We start from the raw sequence: 16,249 nt of genomic DNA, 5'->3' as shown, positions 1-16,249 counted from the left end.
GTGATGATCTCACAACCACACATTTGAGCCTACAAAGAAATAGAAACACAGGACTGGTGAGCATCATGCGGAAGCACGCAGACGCAGCTGCAGCAGAATAAAAGAATAAAAGACTGCGAACTGCAGTGTATGGCAGTGGGCCTTTGGGGGTTAAAAGCCAAATATTTAAATTACTTTATTAATTAAACACTTTATTTACTTTGCTTCTCAAACAATTGTGTGCACTTTGTTTATAAATTCACCTAAAAATGTAATAAAAGGGAAATTTAATTTGTATAATTACATATTACATATTGTGAATTTATATTATTGTGTCACACTGATCAAAAACGGAAAGCAGTTTTAAAAGCTTTGTTCTTCAGTAATAATTTTGTGCACTTTGTTTTTGTTTAAAACTAGAGAAGTAATTCTAGGATAGGGACAAATTGTTTTGTTATATATCGGTTTTCTGTTCTGTTAATCTGTTGTTGTGACTATTTTCCAGTAATAATTTGGTGCAAAGTTCATGCTTGCAAATTCTATTACAGGAATAAATAACTAAACAAATATATTTATAGTGTAAACTATGTCCCGTGTTTTAACATCTACATGATTAATTAGCCTATAGGCACATTAAGAGCACAAATCACAAAATGTTTTAATGGTCATGAAAATGTATTCAGAGTTAGCTAAATAAAGATGCATTCATCTGATAAATCATGACATTTCATCCACAAGTAAATGTAAATTCAAGTGAATGCTTCTAAAAGTATTGTTATCGGTATCAGCAATACTTGCCCTGCATTTACTTGGTATCGGATCGGTACCAAATTTTACAGTATCGCACAACAAACCGTCAGTGTCCCGGGCAAACATGCATTATGGGAAATGTAATCAATCCAGGAAACCCGCTAATAACATTTCACCTGTAAGATTCAACAACATCTAAAGTTATATTCCTTGGAATATTCACTGTGCACATTTTACAAATGTTTAATTTAAGACTATTTATCGAAATTCAATAAAAAATTATTTAACCAAAAACTTTGCCTTACACTCCAAATCAAGGCTGATTTTAAATCAAATTAAACTGTGTTCCCTATTGAAACTTCCCCGCATCAAGGTAAATTCAAGACGGCTGACTCTTTAAGGGAGACATACGACCCACCCAACAGAACGTCATGACGTTTATGACGCTTCTCTGGTTCCTAAACTTTTTGAGCACATAGCTATAAAATATTAAACGCTATTCAATTAAAGTAAAAAATAAATCTCAACAGAGATCAACACTTTATAGTTTGGTCAACTGCATAATGACATTTGACTGCTGTGACCTTATTAGTTATGAGCTAGTTCAGCTGTGTGTGGTCACAGTGTGGGTGATGATGATGACAAGGTTTCCGTTTTTTTATTGGTTAAACACAAACTCCGCCATTTCCTGCCAGTAACTTGACTTTGACATCGAACAAAACATCGACGACGGGCGATACAAACATTATTAAAGTCACACAGAAGGTTTAAAACAATGGACGCTGTTGTCATCTCGAGGAGTTTTCTTCTGCTCGGAGTGTTTCTTCATGTCGGGACTCTGATGTCGGTTCAAGCGGGTAAGATGCGTTTATGTCGCTTTGTGAGAAAACGAAAGTAAAGTTGAACATGCTTCCGCTAAAACGTGTTTGGACTTGAATTGTATAAATGTATGTCATAAACATCAAATTACACGATATATGACATGTTTTGTTATTATATGAAATGTAAATATATATAAATTTGCTTCATGAACTCTCACAGTGACCAGTTCAGGCCGTTAAAAATAAATATGATCTAACGGTATTGTGTGACATCCGGACATATTTCACTGTTAGCTGTATTACAATATGAAACAGGGATGTTGCGACTTTTTTAATTATTTGTTTTAATTAAAAAATAGTCAGTTATTATTGAAAGGTAATCTGGATGAACAGACATTGTAAGAATAGTTTGTTCAGCAGGAACTTATTCTTGTCAGCATTTTAAACAAAGTTCAACTTCTTTAGATGATGTTTGAACTGGTTCTGTTATTAAATGTTGTCCTGTCACTCAGACTTTCTTTATTATAAATCATTGTATTTCTTCTCTTGGCATTTGTTGTTCTGTTATTACAGAGACACATTCCCTGTACTACATGTACACAGCTTTGTCCAAACCAGTGAATCTGCCGGGCATCTATGAATTCACTGCTATGGGTTTACTGGATGACCGACAGATTGATTATTACAATAACAAGGATCAGAAAAAGATTCCTAAACAGTCGTGGATGAAAGAGAAAATGCCAGCGGATTACTGGGAAAAAGGCACCCAATCCAGAAAGAGCAAAGAGCAGTGGTTTAATGTGAATGTCAACATTCTGATGGAGCGGATGAGACACAATCATTCAGGTGAGAGAGTTTAATGCCGTTTAGCATGTAGTTACATTTACTCATGTCACATGTGTATTATTTCTGTTTTTATTAGATAAGCAACATTTTGATTTGTCTCTATATTTGTCTTGTTTTAGATGTTCATGTTCTTCAGTGGAGACACGGCTGTGAAGTTAATGGAAAAGTAAATGAAACAACATTTATAGGGGCATCGATCAGTACAGCTATGATGGCGACGACTTCCTTTCTTTTGACGATAAGGTTTCACAGTGGGTTGCTCCAGTTGATGCCGCTGTCGCCACCAAAGTGAAATGGGATAATATGCCCATCCTGAACCAGTACACCAAGGGCTACCTGGAGAAAGAGTGTGTGAACTGGCTCGATAAATTCAGAGAATATGGACAAGAGGAACTCAGAAAAAGCTGTAAGTAAATACATTTAAATAAACATGATTCTCCGCTTTCATAGTGCTGGAACTGATTCATAAACTGATTCTTGTGTTCTCAGCTCCACCAGAGGTTTATGTGTTTGCAAGAAGGTGCCAGAGTAACAAAAACAAGCTGAAGCTCACCTGTCTGGCCACTGGCTTCTACCCCAAAGATGTGGAAGTGTTTATTAGGAAGTATCGCACATCCCTGACTGAAAATGAAATGGAATCCTCAGGAGTCAGACCAAACCATGATGGAACGTACCAGCTGCGAAAGAGTGTGTTGATCATGGAGAATGAAAAAGCGGATTATGATTGTTTTGTTAATCACATTACCCTTAAAAATCCAGAAATCAAAGTATGGGGTAAGATGATAGAAAGATATGATTTATAAATTTAAGAATCTGTATTCGTAGGATGTACATGATTTAAACTTTATGAAACTAAAGTCCATTTGTTGCATTCTACACAGACATCATTATTTTTTCCTTTTTTGCAGATGGAAAATGGACAGACTGCATTGAAGGGGGTTTTCTGTGGAGTAAAGTGGTGATCGGAGTTGTGGTCACATTACTTTTTGTTGCGGCAGGCATAGGCTTATATGTTTACAGGAGAAGATCAGGTCAGTATCAAATCACAGATTTCTGTTTTTTAATTCGCTTTAAAAGACAAATTAGTTTTTAATGTCAGAATGGAAAGTAACTTTAGAGTGAAGTGAACTGAAGTGAAACAATATAAAAACGCTTACTCTCTGTTGTTTAATTTAAGGGTGGGTGCTTCACCAGATTATGATACACCTGAAAAAAAACAGATCATATTGTAAACTATATTATGAATAATGTGTTAACAATAGTTCAATTTAAACAAGAGAACCTGCCGCAATGTACAGACATATGTCAGCAGTGTTGATGTGTTTGAAATGTGTGGTCTGACACAGAGGGGTCTTGTTCTGTCTCTACACTTATACATGACATATTGTTTTGTCTTCACAGCAAACAACACACTGAACAGAACAGCTCAAGTTAATGTTCCTCCCCCGGCTGCAGCCCCAAACAGCAATGTAGCTAAACCTGGAGAGAATGGAGCTTTGTTGCCTAATAAATCTGGTAACCTTGTTTAAGACGTGTCATTGATTATGTTCGATGTTTAATTGGATGTCCATCAAATGTCAGTTGTACATATTGTCGAAAGAAAGAAGTGTAATATGTGCCGTGTGTAAAACAGTTCACTGCATTTTGCCTGAGACGACTCTTCCTTGTGATATTATTTCAGTGGCAAAATGTTTAAGGGGTTTCCATCACCCTCCATTTCATACTGTCTGAATTCATAGTCAAACCAGATTTCTAAATGGACAGTGAGTGCGTTTACATGCACAGTCTTACTCCAATTGTGCTTATTAAGCTGACAACGTGAAAGTCATGTAAACGCTTTTATTTTATCGGGGAAAACTCATAAACAGCGTAAGCAAAACCCGCTCGGCAGATGTATTTTTTTGCCTATTTCTCAACTCAACTTTATTTATATAGCGCTTTTTACATATTTCATTGTTACAAAGCAGCTGTACATGAGACACATTGAATACAAGTATGAATTCTAAAGCAGCCCCCCCGGCCAGGCAGATAGTGCAAAACAATATGCAAACGGTGGTGAGGAACCCAAAACTTCCATCGAGAAAAAAAAACTGATTACTGTGATTACGCGCTGCATGTAAACGCCTTTAAGCGAAGTAATAGTAAAATAACGCATAAAAGTCTGCTCTTGATTCATGTAGTTGATGTAGAAATGTCAAAATGAAGAACTATGGTGCAAATGCTGATACTGCGGACACGAGTAGAGATATAAAAATACAGCTTTTGACCGTTTTCCTGCTGCATTTTTAATTACTAAAAAGACAATCGATGATGGTTTCTTTTTAAGCTGATTTTTGATAGATAGTCCTTATTTTGTGCATCCAAACGCACTAAGGTTTGGAGAAAACTTATACTGGAATGAATAGTTCACCCATAAAAAGAAGAGTATTGGAACTAATACAAAACCAATAAACTGTATGTACTGTGCTTCTGCACTTATTCAGGACATTTTATTTTTGTTTTCACAGCAAACAACGACACAGTTATCCTACTGTCTATTGAAGCACCAAACAACAATGGACATAAACCTGGAGAGAATGGAGCTTTGCTGTCGGGCAAGTCTGGTAAGCGTGTTTTAGACGTGTTGTCCATTAGTTCAGATATCATTTAGATGTACAGGTGCTTATTCACCAATAGTCAGGTGTAGAGAGGTCTACTGTTGACAGTGTTACAACTGAAAGGTTCATGAGTTCAGCATCACTTGGCACTGTGGTAAAGGATGAGAGACATGTGATCAATAATGATACTTATCTTCTTCATAGGTGAAGGAGCCGGCGCAGATGGTGACTCTGGTGAATATGTCATCTATTTCCTCTTTACACATAAATGCGAATTAAGATTTTTGTCATTGACTATGGCCTGTATAGATGAAACATTTTCAGTGGCAATATTTCACTGTATCTCTTGTCAAGTATGGTAAGGATCAGACCACTGTTGTCACTACTTGACATTCTGTTTCACCAACAGGGAACTCGAGCCAATCAGAGAACAGTGCGAAAAGCTCCCAGGAGAGTATGAATGAAAATGGTAAGTATGCTTTAAATGGCTTCCAATAACTTAACTCATCCATACATTAAAGCTCGATTTTTGGTCTCGTAAAATCGTAAATAGTTTATCATCAATAAACAGTCAGGTCCATAAATATTGGGACATCAACATAATACTAACATTTTTGGCTCTATACACCACCACAATGGATTTCAAATGAAACGAACAAGATGTGCTTTAACTGCAGACTGTCAGATTAAATTTGCGGATATTTACATACAAATCAGGTGAAGGGTGTAGGAATTACAACAGTTTGCATATGTGCCTCCCACTTGTTAAGGGACCAAAAGTAGTGGGACAATTGGCTTCTCAGCTGTTCCATGGACAGGTGTTTGTTATTCCCTCACTATCCCAATTACAATGAGCAGATAAAAGGTCCAGAAATCATTTTCAAGTGTGCTATTTGCATTTGGAATCTGTTGCTTTCAACTGTCAAGATGAGATCAACTGAGCCGTTACTATCAGTGATGCAAGACATCATTAGGCTGAAAAAACAAAACAAACCCATCAGAGAGAGAGCAAAAACATTAGGCGTGGCCAAAACATCTGTTTGGAACATTCTTAAAAAGGAACGCAGTGGTGAGCTCAGCAACACCAAAAGACCCGGAAGACAACGGTTCCACAAGATGTAAACCATTGGTGAGGCTCAAAAACAGGAAGGCCAGATTAGAGTTTGCCAAACGACATCTAAAAGCCTTCACAGTTCTGGAACAACATCCTATGGACAGATGAGACCAAGATTAACTTGAAGCAGAGTGATGGGAAGAGAAGAATATGGAGAAGGAAAGGAACTGCTCATGATCCTAAGAATACCACCTCATCAATGAAGCATTGTGCAAGTAATGAAGTAATTGCCCAAATGCAGGCAGGTGGAGGTAACAAAGATACTTTGTTTACAATTATTTAAATAAAAACAAAACACACGATGGGGCAAAACAGAGACTCGTACTCTCAAAACAGAAAATAAATAAATCCAGAACATAAAATCCAGAGACGAACTCTCGGGCAGGAAACACATCCAATGCGGAAAACTGGAACTGGGTAATCCACAAAACGGTAAATCCTAAAAAACTCAGGAAGGTTAACTCGGGGCAAGTCTCGAAAAGACAATACAAGAACTCAATGCAATGAATAACAAACACAAACACAATGAACCGGCCAGGAGTGAGGCAAAACAGAGGGACTAAATAGGGACAAGATAACGAGGGGAGATTGCACAGCGACGGAGACGGGCAGGTGAAAATACTAAACATTGAAGGGAGACAGGTGACGGATATGAAACACTAATGGGAGACTAGCGAAGAAACAAGGGGCAATATTACCTGCTCATATTCAGCCAAATGCTTCAGAACTCATTGGACGGCGCTTCACAGTGCAGATGGACAATGGCCCAAAGCATACTGCAAAAGCAACCAAAGAGTTTTTGAAGGGAAAGAAGTGGACTGTTATTCAATGGCCAAGTCAATCACCTGACCTGAATCCGATTGAGCATGAATTTCACTTGCTGAAGACAAAAATGAAGGAAAAATGCCCCAAGAACAGGTGGGAACTGAAGACGGTTGCAGTAGAGGCCTGGCAGAGCATCACCAGGGATGAAACCCAGCGTCTGGTGATGTCTATGCGTTCCAGACTTCAGATTGTAATTGTCTGCAAAGGATTTGCAACCAAGTATTAAAAAGTGAAAGTTTGATTTATGATTATTATTCTGTCCCATTACTTTTGGTCCTTTAACAAGTTGGAGGCACATATGCAAACTGTTGTAATTCCTACACCATTCACCTGATGTGGATGTAAATACCCTCAAACTAAAGCTGACAGTCTGCAGTTAAAGCACATCTTGTTCGTTTCATTTGAAATCCATTGTGGTGGTGTATAGAGCCAAAAATGTTAGAATTGTGTCAATGTCCCAATATTTATGGACCTGACTGTATAGTTTGGCTTTAGAAGCCACAATTGTTACAAACCTCCTACACTAGTGTTATAAGTGTGATTAAACAAAGGAAAATAAGATAAAGTATAAATATGGGGATAATTATTCTAAAAGATATGTCAGAGATGTGGGTGGTGAGGACACAGACAAAAGGCCCAAGTGCAGACAGCGGGTAGGGGGTTAACAGACTTTAATAATAAATAATAACGAAGAAAAACAAACACCCACGAGGGCATTACATAAAGGAACATGGACTAACAAGACTAACACTAACACTAGACATAAAACTACAATAAACTAGACTATACAAGGCACAGTGACTCACCACGGATGACACAACAAAGGCAATGAACCAGCACAAGACAAGAGACACGAGATCAATATATGGGAACAAAATTAAGAGGGGACAGGTGTGGGTCATGAACAAGTAACTTTGGATAAAAGCGTCCGCCAAATACATAAATGTAAATGTAAATGTAAATTAACAAGCAATAATGAGACCAAAGGGCGGGAAACACAGATGAGACTCAGAGAGAGAGTATTGCATTCCTCAAGGGCCAAAACATCTCTCGCTACATGAAACATGGGATCCCGTCCTGGTCTGCCACAAGACCAACCTAAGACAAGATGAGGCAGAACCCTGACATTTTAACAATCAATCTGGTTAAACATTTCAGTGCTATGACCGACCGAAATACAAAGATTTTAGATGTTTAAATGTGGGTATCATTTAGACCAATATCATAATTCATGGAGGGGAAGTAATAGCAAACTCAACTTAATTTTATTGTATCACACATACATGTAAAATATCTCCCAGAGAAACTTTACGTAAAAACTCTGTAAAACTTCACCTGTGATAAAATAGTAAAGATGTAAATGTTAACGGCTTCTGTCACCACAGAGGAATGGAGTAATGCACACAATGAATGTTTACATTTTACTTCTAGAAACTTGCTGTTTTATTAAAGTATGTTATTTATAAATTCCATTGATGTTTGTGATTGATGAATGTTTCCGAACATTATTTTGCTTTTCTATTCTTTTTCCTCAGACCGTGTCTAGTGCAGCTTATGAATGGTAAGATTTCACAGATATTAAATGTCTAATGTGGCATCAGTGTTTTGGTATTTCAGTGTTTGATCAATAAATCCCATCGTGACATTTCAATGTGATATTAATCAAAGATTCAATGTGTCCCACAGGAAGGAAGAAAAAATACCCTTTCTGCTCTCTCCTGCTGTATTTTCAGAAGAGAAAACTCCTCACAAAACATTGTGTTGGATCTGTTGCACTTTGGCAAGCTTAGAAGCTGTTAAGCAGTTACATAGAAGAGCTTCAGCTAGCTATCTTTAACTATAAAGTAATAATGAAGTTTTTGCATTGAAAATTTAGCATTTGGTAAATTGAAAACAATTTTTCTACACAAGTTGTAAAGAAGTGCCTCAAAACATACAACCCAGTCACTTAGGTCACAACATTTCAGTTATTATAAAGTGAGTTGTGTTACATCGTGTTATACTTTCTAGCTTTGTGAATGCTTTTAAGCTTTAAAGTTGTATTTTAACATGTTTATTTTGATGTCACCATTAGTGCATCATTTGTTCCTAATTGTCTCATTGCAATGTATAATGAAACTGTTGTGTGGTCAGCAAGTTTGAGCACAACATTGGACAGTGTTTGACAGGGTCTTGTACACTGAACAAATGCATTTTTGCTTCTTGCCAAAAAGTTTAAATCATGTTAAAAGTACATGAATGATTTGTGTTGTGTTAAAATAGTATTGTTTAAACTGTGCAGAGGATACATATTTCCCAGCATGCTTTGCATAACGCTATTTATGGTGAATATTCTTTGTGTTCTTCAAAAGACTGAAATCATTGAGATTTAAATTTTGAGTTTATTTTATTTCTAAATGTTGCGGTAACCATTGTTTAGAAAAGCATTGTTCAACAAAAATCTTTAAAAAGATTCCAGTTTAGAACTTTAATCAAAATATGAAACTTAAAAATAAAAATCATGTTTATTTAACAAACATTAATTGGGCGTCTTGAACATAAATTATGATGAGTAATCATAACATCACTGTGTCTAGACGATGTGCATATGATTTGTGTTAGTCCAACAGATTTTGTTTCTGTGTAAAAAGTATTAATGTGTTTACTGTAAAATTCAAGCATCATCAGCCCTGCTAAAAATAAATAAACAAGCTGTCATGTTTACAATGTTGTTGTTTGTTTGTTTATTTTGGTGTCATGTTTTAAGTTCAGATAGAAAACAAGCGGCAGATCCATGAAAATCTGTTAGGCCTATTTTTTAACACAAATAAAATAAAATGTATTTCCTATTGGAGCAATATGTTTTTCAAATATTTAATATTAAATGCTTTAGAAGTATTAAACAATGTTATTAATACCAAGATTTCAATCGTTCGTATGTGCTTATTGTTATTTTATTCATGACTGGTATATAACCATTTTGCTGTTATAGCACTTTGAGTATGAATGAAATGCATTATAAAATATATTATAATTTAGTTGTTCATTCCATCTCTGGGTGAGTTAGAAGGTTGGACTTTTTTTACATTGGTTAAAAGAGCTTCTTTCCAAATTTTATCTCAAAATCAGAGTAAATAAAGAATTAGACATTCCCAAGACAAAATTCTTAATCCCATAAACTAAGCTTTATGAGATAACTACACAAGTGACCAAAATAAAGACACAAATTAAAATCTATAAAGTGTGAAGTTGCCAATAACTATATACACACTTTAGTTAGTATATGTCACACGTCGACAGCCAACCCCACCCACATCCAAGCGTGACATCAGTGGTTTATAAAGTAGATTTGAATAATACAAAATAAATTATATTAATTTAAAAGTAGTAACACTTTTATACTGAATATGCGTATATGCTGCTTAATGCCATGTTGCCAAAAATAACAGTAAATAATATTGCCAAAACCAATAGTGGGGTCTGTCTGTACTCTTTATTTTATTAAATGACACAATATAACATTTTACTATTATACAAACAGACTTTTAGCTGATAAAAACATGAATTAATAATCATTATAAACTTAATAATGAAAATGAATTGATTGGATATGAGGATATATAATGGTGGATTTGAAGTGTTTTTTATAACGGGCTGGAAGATTTTGGTGGATTTTTGTTTCGAAAATGGTTACTGTACATAAATATATTTGGGGAAAATATAAGTGGCCATTTTCTAAACTGTACGATGCATTTGTGATGCTTACCCAATGCAGAAAATGTTTTTAATCCTCTCAGTGTTTTTTATACAGCTTATTGTAAATTTATACAGCTTATTGGCTGCCCATGAGCTTCCTGTGAATCCTGCCATGGCCATCATAGATTCCCCAGTGCACTATTCTTCAGCTCCTCAATAGCTTTGAAAACTTAGGGGGCTGTAATGGCCTAGAGGAGAAGCATGAAGAGGAGTTGATGGGATCCTGGAGGCAAAAGGTGGAGATGTGGTATCCTCCAATCACGAGGTAGCTGGCAAGTGGATATCCCTGAGCGGAGGTGTCTTCAGGGGCCGATGAACTGGCTGGAGGAGACGGAGGACGAGGGAGTGGGATGCCGGGCGGGATCCTCCTTGAGGCCGAGGCAAACTTAAGAGCAGCTATGAATAGTAAAAACTTTCTCACAAATATAATCAATTCCAGATTTCAACAATAAGATCCAATAGTGACATCTAAGTGTGATGTTAAGTATAGTTTCTCCATTGTACCACAGCGAGTGGTGAAGAGAAGTATCCTGTACCGAAGAACAAAGCTTCAAAAAAGCACTCCACATTGGATGTGTTGTGGACATACAGGCATTTGGTCATTATGTATGCGTTACAAAGAAATCTTTTATTTTTTAAACAGCTGGTTAAAAAGACTGGCATTACACAAAAAAAAACATTTTCGTTAACGCACCAAGACAGTAATGAGAGGGATTCGATGAGGCACAGTATTATTTAAACACTATTCTTCACCAAATTTTTAAGAATTATCATGCATTGATCACAATTATAAATAATATATTCTCCACCATCCTTTGTGAGGGAAACAAATATCAGTCCAAATTGGGATGAATTCAATTGATTATGATTAATTATACTTATCTGGATCAAATTCATGTCAAGATTACAGACATGAATATGTTGTTTTGATCATTAACTCAACTTTTTTAAAGGTGTTTAAAAGGTTCTTTGCTGAAATTCCACAGAAGAACCAGTTTTGCTTCCACAAAGAACCTTTCAGTCAAAGATACTTTATTTTGTTTATAATCTCATGAACCTTTTTCACTTTTGTGAAAAGGAAAGATTGTTCGGTTGTTAAAGGCTCTTTATAGAACATTTATGGACAAAAGGGTTCTTCTGTGGCACATTTGTGAATCACCTTTATTTTTAAGAGTGTATTTGAACATGGACATTTCTGTCCTCTATGCATTTATAAAAAACTGCTTGAAAATAATAATGCAACAATTAAAGTGGTTTTTAATTACTTATATATCCAAGACTGTAGCAATAAAAATCAGCTTCTTAAGCATAATTATAAATAAATCGCTTTAGCAGCATATGGAAAATATTTCAAATTCATTTTTTATTAAAAAACAACAGCACTGGACCATGTTAACAAACTGGCATTTAAAGGGTATACTCAACCTCAAGTTGTTCAACATCTGTTTACATTTCGTTGTTGTGATGAACACAGAAAAAAGCTATTTGAAGGAATGCTTGTAACCAAACAGTTCTTGGCCACCATTGACTAACATAGTAGAAAAATGGGTTTATAAATGTATTCGTTCGGTTGAGCACAAAAGAAGATATTTTAAAGAATGAAGAAAAGCAAAAAGGTCTGTGGCACTTTGACTACCTTGTTATTTTTCCCACGAAATTTACACGGATTTGTAACAACTTGAGGGTGAGAAAATAAAGACAGAATTTTCTAATAACGCTTCATAGTGTAAGGTCTTTATACACCTTTGAAGACAGTTATGAATAATATATTGCATTTCTGTCAATCTCACGCAATGCACCTTTAAATCCACATACACCTACACAAGGAAAATAACAATCTTGCAAAGATAAGTTAAAATTTATTTTTCTTAGATGACGCAAGCGAGGGATTTATGCACTTCAGATGTAAACCAAGTTCTTATTCACGGAGACTACAAAAAAATTGAAAGATCATATCAGTTGGTAGATACACAAAGTTTTCACATGTGTAATGTTTCTGCATTTGTTTAATTGAAAAATAAGACACGCACCTTTCCATCAAAACAGGTTTCCACACAAGGTGATCCAGAGGGCATGCACACTTCACTCGAGCACATGAAGTAAATCTGTTGGCGAGACAGACTGTAATCTATACAAACGATCTGGAAAGACACAGAAATCTGTTTATTTTTGTTCTTTATGTTACCTCCTCATTGAGATACTTATTGCTGGACAGGTCCATGAACTGGAAAGCTTTAATCTCAAAGCGACGCTGGTGCTGATTCTGAGGCAAATCTTTCATATAAAGAATGGAGGTGTTGCTACTATTCAGGGGGTTAGGGCATCTGAAAAATAAGGTTTAATGACAAATAAGAATTTTAAAAGCATCAATATATACTTTTAATTTCAGCACATTTCCAGCCTAATCTTAACAAATTGTTTTTAAATATATTACATTGTGATTTATTGGAAGTTAATTGCAGAAATAATTAGGATTATAAGAAACAGACACTGGCATGAAAGCAAAATGAACTATAACATGACTGACAAAACAATAGAAGAGGAAAAAAAACCTAAAGAAAATAAATACCACTCCGCTTCATTTTCATCTGGATAAACTGATGTATATGTTATGTATATTGTGTGATTATATTGTTTCCCACCCCTCAAAAAGCAGAACCAAAGGGCGTTTAGCCGAGCGTGGATAAGCCATACAGTATTGCACCACTAAAGTAGCTTGAGGTTTGGGAGACTTCAGACGCAGCTCCAGATAGACAGGTTTTCCCAACAGAGCACTGAGAGGCTGATGATGATGTGAATAAAACTTGGTGAAGGTCTCATCTGCAGGAGGAAGATGGAGTCAATCAGATAGCTCCATGATTGGTTATTGAAGGTGACGGTCTGTACCTCCTGCTACATATGGTGCCAGTAAAGGCGTGCGACGATCTGATCAAAAGAGCTGAACTTGACCCTTTAGAGATTTACCTTCAGAAATTAAAAGCTGAACTCCAAACAGTCCTTTAGAGAGCAGATGAGGAGGAAGACTTGGACTCATAACCATGTATCCAGCACTGGCAAGCACAGAGGTGGCGGAAACCTTTGAGTAGCGGCATTCAACAACCAGTCTAAAGAGGGCAAGAATATTGGCTTTAACAAAGTTAATATTCTTTGAGAAACTTGTGGCCTTTGACTTCTTCAAATATAAGAAAACTATTTTCAATTGACAGCACCTGATGGGATTATCCCTGGTGATCATGCCATACTTCAGGTTGCGGGCTCTGGTGATGGTGTGTACCTCAACCATGTAAATGGTCGTGTCACCTATGACCTGATGAAGAATTACAGCATGTGCCCTCAGAAGAGTACACGCGTCGAGTGAATGCACACCCTGCAAGTGTACTTACAAAAGAGTGTGCTCCACACTCTGTGACAGAAAATTTGAAGATGGCAAAGTCCTCATTTGAAATAATAGGTTTACAACCGGTCTTCCCAGACACCATCAAGCTCATGGGGTTCACGGGGACGTTTGCGAAATCAGCGTGGACAGCAAACACAAAATTCTTGTCGGCTGTGCATTCTGGAAAAACAAGAAAGTAACAGAGACCTTAAATCACATTTCACATTTACTAGCACATCAAAGTATTATTAAGAAATGTGTCCATGGAACAGACAGACCAGCACGGCTAGTTCACATTGGTAGCATATTTTTATGCTTTTATTTAATTTGATTAATGCAGTGTAGCGTCACTAAACTCTGCCCTCTTGTGGTGAGTTGTGGGTAACATCCGCCAAATTTTCACTGGAAATACTCGCTTCAGCATATTATGATTTGGGACTTACTTATTCTATTTTGAAACACTATATTGGACAGATAGTATGCAAATTGAGACGCAGCAACACTGTTAAATTAGTTTAAAGGGCCAGTGTATGAAATGTAGCAGCATCTAGTGGTGAGGTTGTGACATAAAACCCACAGTTTACACCACCCCTCCACCCTCCCTTTCGAAGCACTACGGCAGTTGACGCAGAATTAAGACGTCCTCATATTTCTGTTTCTTTGCTGAAGGAGATAAGAGTACTTATGAAATGCGCTCTGTACAGCAGTTTGTCCGTTTTGGGCTACAACATGTAAAACTCCATGCAAGGGGACCCGCGGTGTATGTAGATAGAAATAGCTCATTCTAATAAAAACATAACACTTCATTATGTAAGGTGGTAATGGCACAAGTACATACCATCCATTGGATAGTAGCAGACAGCGGTCAAGGCATCAAAGCAGCATCCTGTATCCAGGCACTCATCTGAAGTTATTTGGGAGGTGCTACACGTCACCCTCTGATCCACAGAAACACTGCACCCTAAACAGAATCCCATGACAGGCCATTAAAAGATACACTAGAGGAATGTGCAGGAGTGTGATCGTGGACCGTTACCTCCTGGTGTGATGTCCAATGGCAGTAGGACTTGTCTGGGTGGTGCTGACCGGGCAGGTGCCGGTTCTATTGGTGCTGGCGGTTGCTGGGGGCTACGAGGAGCAGGACCGGGGTGTAATTTTGCACACTTCGACATCTGATCTGACTGCAAACTGCTTTTTGGAGATGCTTCACAAGACAAAGTAGCAACATCCAGCAGTCCATCTTCATTAGGATAGAGCACCGTTAGAGTATACCGGCCATCCTAGGAACAAACCCAACCACTTTCATTTCAGATACGTCTCGGAAATGAAAACAAATAGAAAATGTTAAAAGTGGTCTCAGTATTACAGGATATTCAGGGAGGATGCTTTCATGTGTAAAAGTGCTTGACGACATTCACATGCAGATTAAGTTGTTGTATTGCAATGGCCTGTTTTGTTTGGTATAACATCATAAGAGCATGTTTTAAAGAAAAACATCCTATTTGAATTATTGTTTGTTTAGTTACGACTCCTGCACTAAAATACCTCCAAGGTGACATGACAGCCAGTGTAGTCGACATGCAATATATTGTGATCAGAGCCTTGTGTCAGACAGTATCCACAGGACTCTGGAGCTTCAACCACAGATTCAATGACTGAGAAACCTAAAAAAAAAATGTTTTTTAATTAAAGTTTATATTAAATGAATCATCATCAAATGAAATAACTTACCCAAAATCTGCACTTTACTTATTAAACCAGAGGGTAAAATCACTTTAAGAGTTTGATTATAACAGTAAACAGGCAGATTAGACTTCAGAACTTCAGAACTCTCATCGACCTGCGCTTCAGCTTCACTTTCTGAATAATAATCATATATTTCTGTATGATGATTTAAACTCTGTGAAAACCCCAATTTAACGCAGCATAAAGCCAGAATGACAAGAGCGTGTTGTCTCTGTGCCGCCATATGTGCGTCTGAAACTGAAGCTCATGACAATAAACTCAAGAGGAGACTTTATTCTTATCACCTGGCGCGCTGTGGGTTTAACATAACTGAACTTTAATATTCAATTAGCTCACGATGACTATTAATTACGTTTTTTGACGTAAACTGTCTGCGCTGCGCAAGACTTATGACATCAAAATATCACGAAAGCGAATCAAGAGCTGTGATTGCGCAACACTCGGTGCTAAACACGCCTAT

The 16,249-nt window shown here is 36.8% G+C and overlaps 1 protein-coding gene and 1 pseudogene across 1 annotated transcript; one reads left to right on the top strand and one right to left on the bottom strand.

Moving 5' to 3' along the window:
* Positions 1-1,370: 1,370 nt before the first annotated feature.
* On the top strand, positions 1,371-9,638 carry LOC130415450 (H-2 class I histocompatibility antigen, Q10 alpha chain-like; annotated as a pseudogene).
* A 2,916-nt stretch (positions 9,639-12,554) lies between these two features.
* LOC130416096 (zona pellucida sperm-binding protein 4-like) lies at positions 12,555-16,046 on the bottom strand. Its single transcript, XM_056742209.1, has 11 exons — positions 15,775-16,046; positions 15,589-15,707; positions 15,080-15,323; positions 14,882-15,004; positions 14,051-14,223; positions 13,877-13,974; positions 13,632-13,771; positions 13,310-13,487; positions 12,853-12,991; positions 12,698-12,772; positions 12,555-12,598 (listed from the first exon to the last, which is right to left on the bottom strand). The coding sequence occupies exons 1-11, from the start codon at positions 16,010-16,012 to the stop codon at positions 12,590-12,592; spliced, it is 1,536 nt and encodes a 511-aa protein (XP_056598187.1). The 5' UTR covers positions 16,013-16,046; the 3' UTR covers positions 12,555-12,589.
* Between the last annotated feature and the right edge of the window lie 203 nt (positions 16,047-16,249).

Source organism: Triplophysa dalaica, chromosome 25, assembly GCF_015846415.1.
Source record: "Triplophysa dalaica isolate WHDGS20190420 chromosome 25, ASM1584641v1, whole genome shotgun sequence".
NCBI classification, from domain to species: Eukaryota; Metazoa; Chordata; class Actinopteri; order Cypriniformes; family Nemacheilidae; genus Triplophysa; species Triplophysa dalaica.
The sequence above is the reverse complement of the archived record's forward strand: the minus strand, read 5'-3'. Positions and strand labels throughout refer to the sequence as shown.

Coding starts and splice junctions, on each gene's coding strand:
- LOC130416096 (XM_056742209.1), bottom strand. CDS start 16,012: ATGGCGGCACAGAGACAACACGCTCTTGTCATTCTGGCTTTATGCTGC. Junction 15,708..15,774: donor AAGTAAAGTGCAGATTTTGG/GTAAGTTATTTC, acceptor TTTTTTTTTTAG/GTTTCTCAGTCATTGAATCT. Junction 14,224..14,881: donor CTGCTACTATCCAATGGATG/GTATGTACTTGT, acceptor TTGTTTTTCCAG/AATGCACAGCCGACAAGAAT.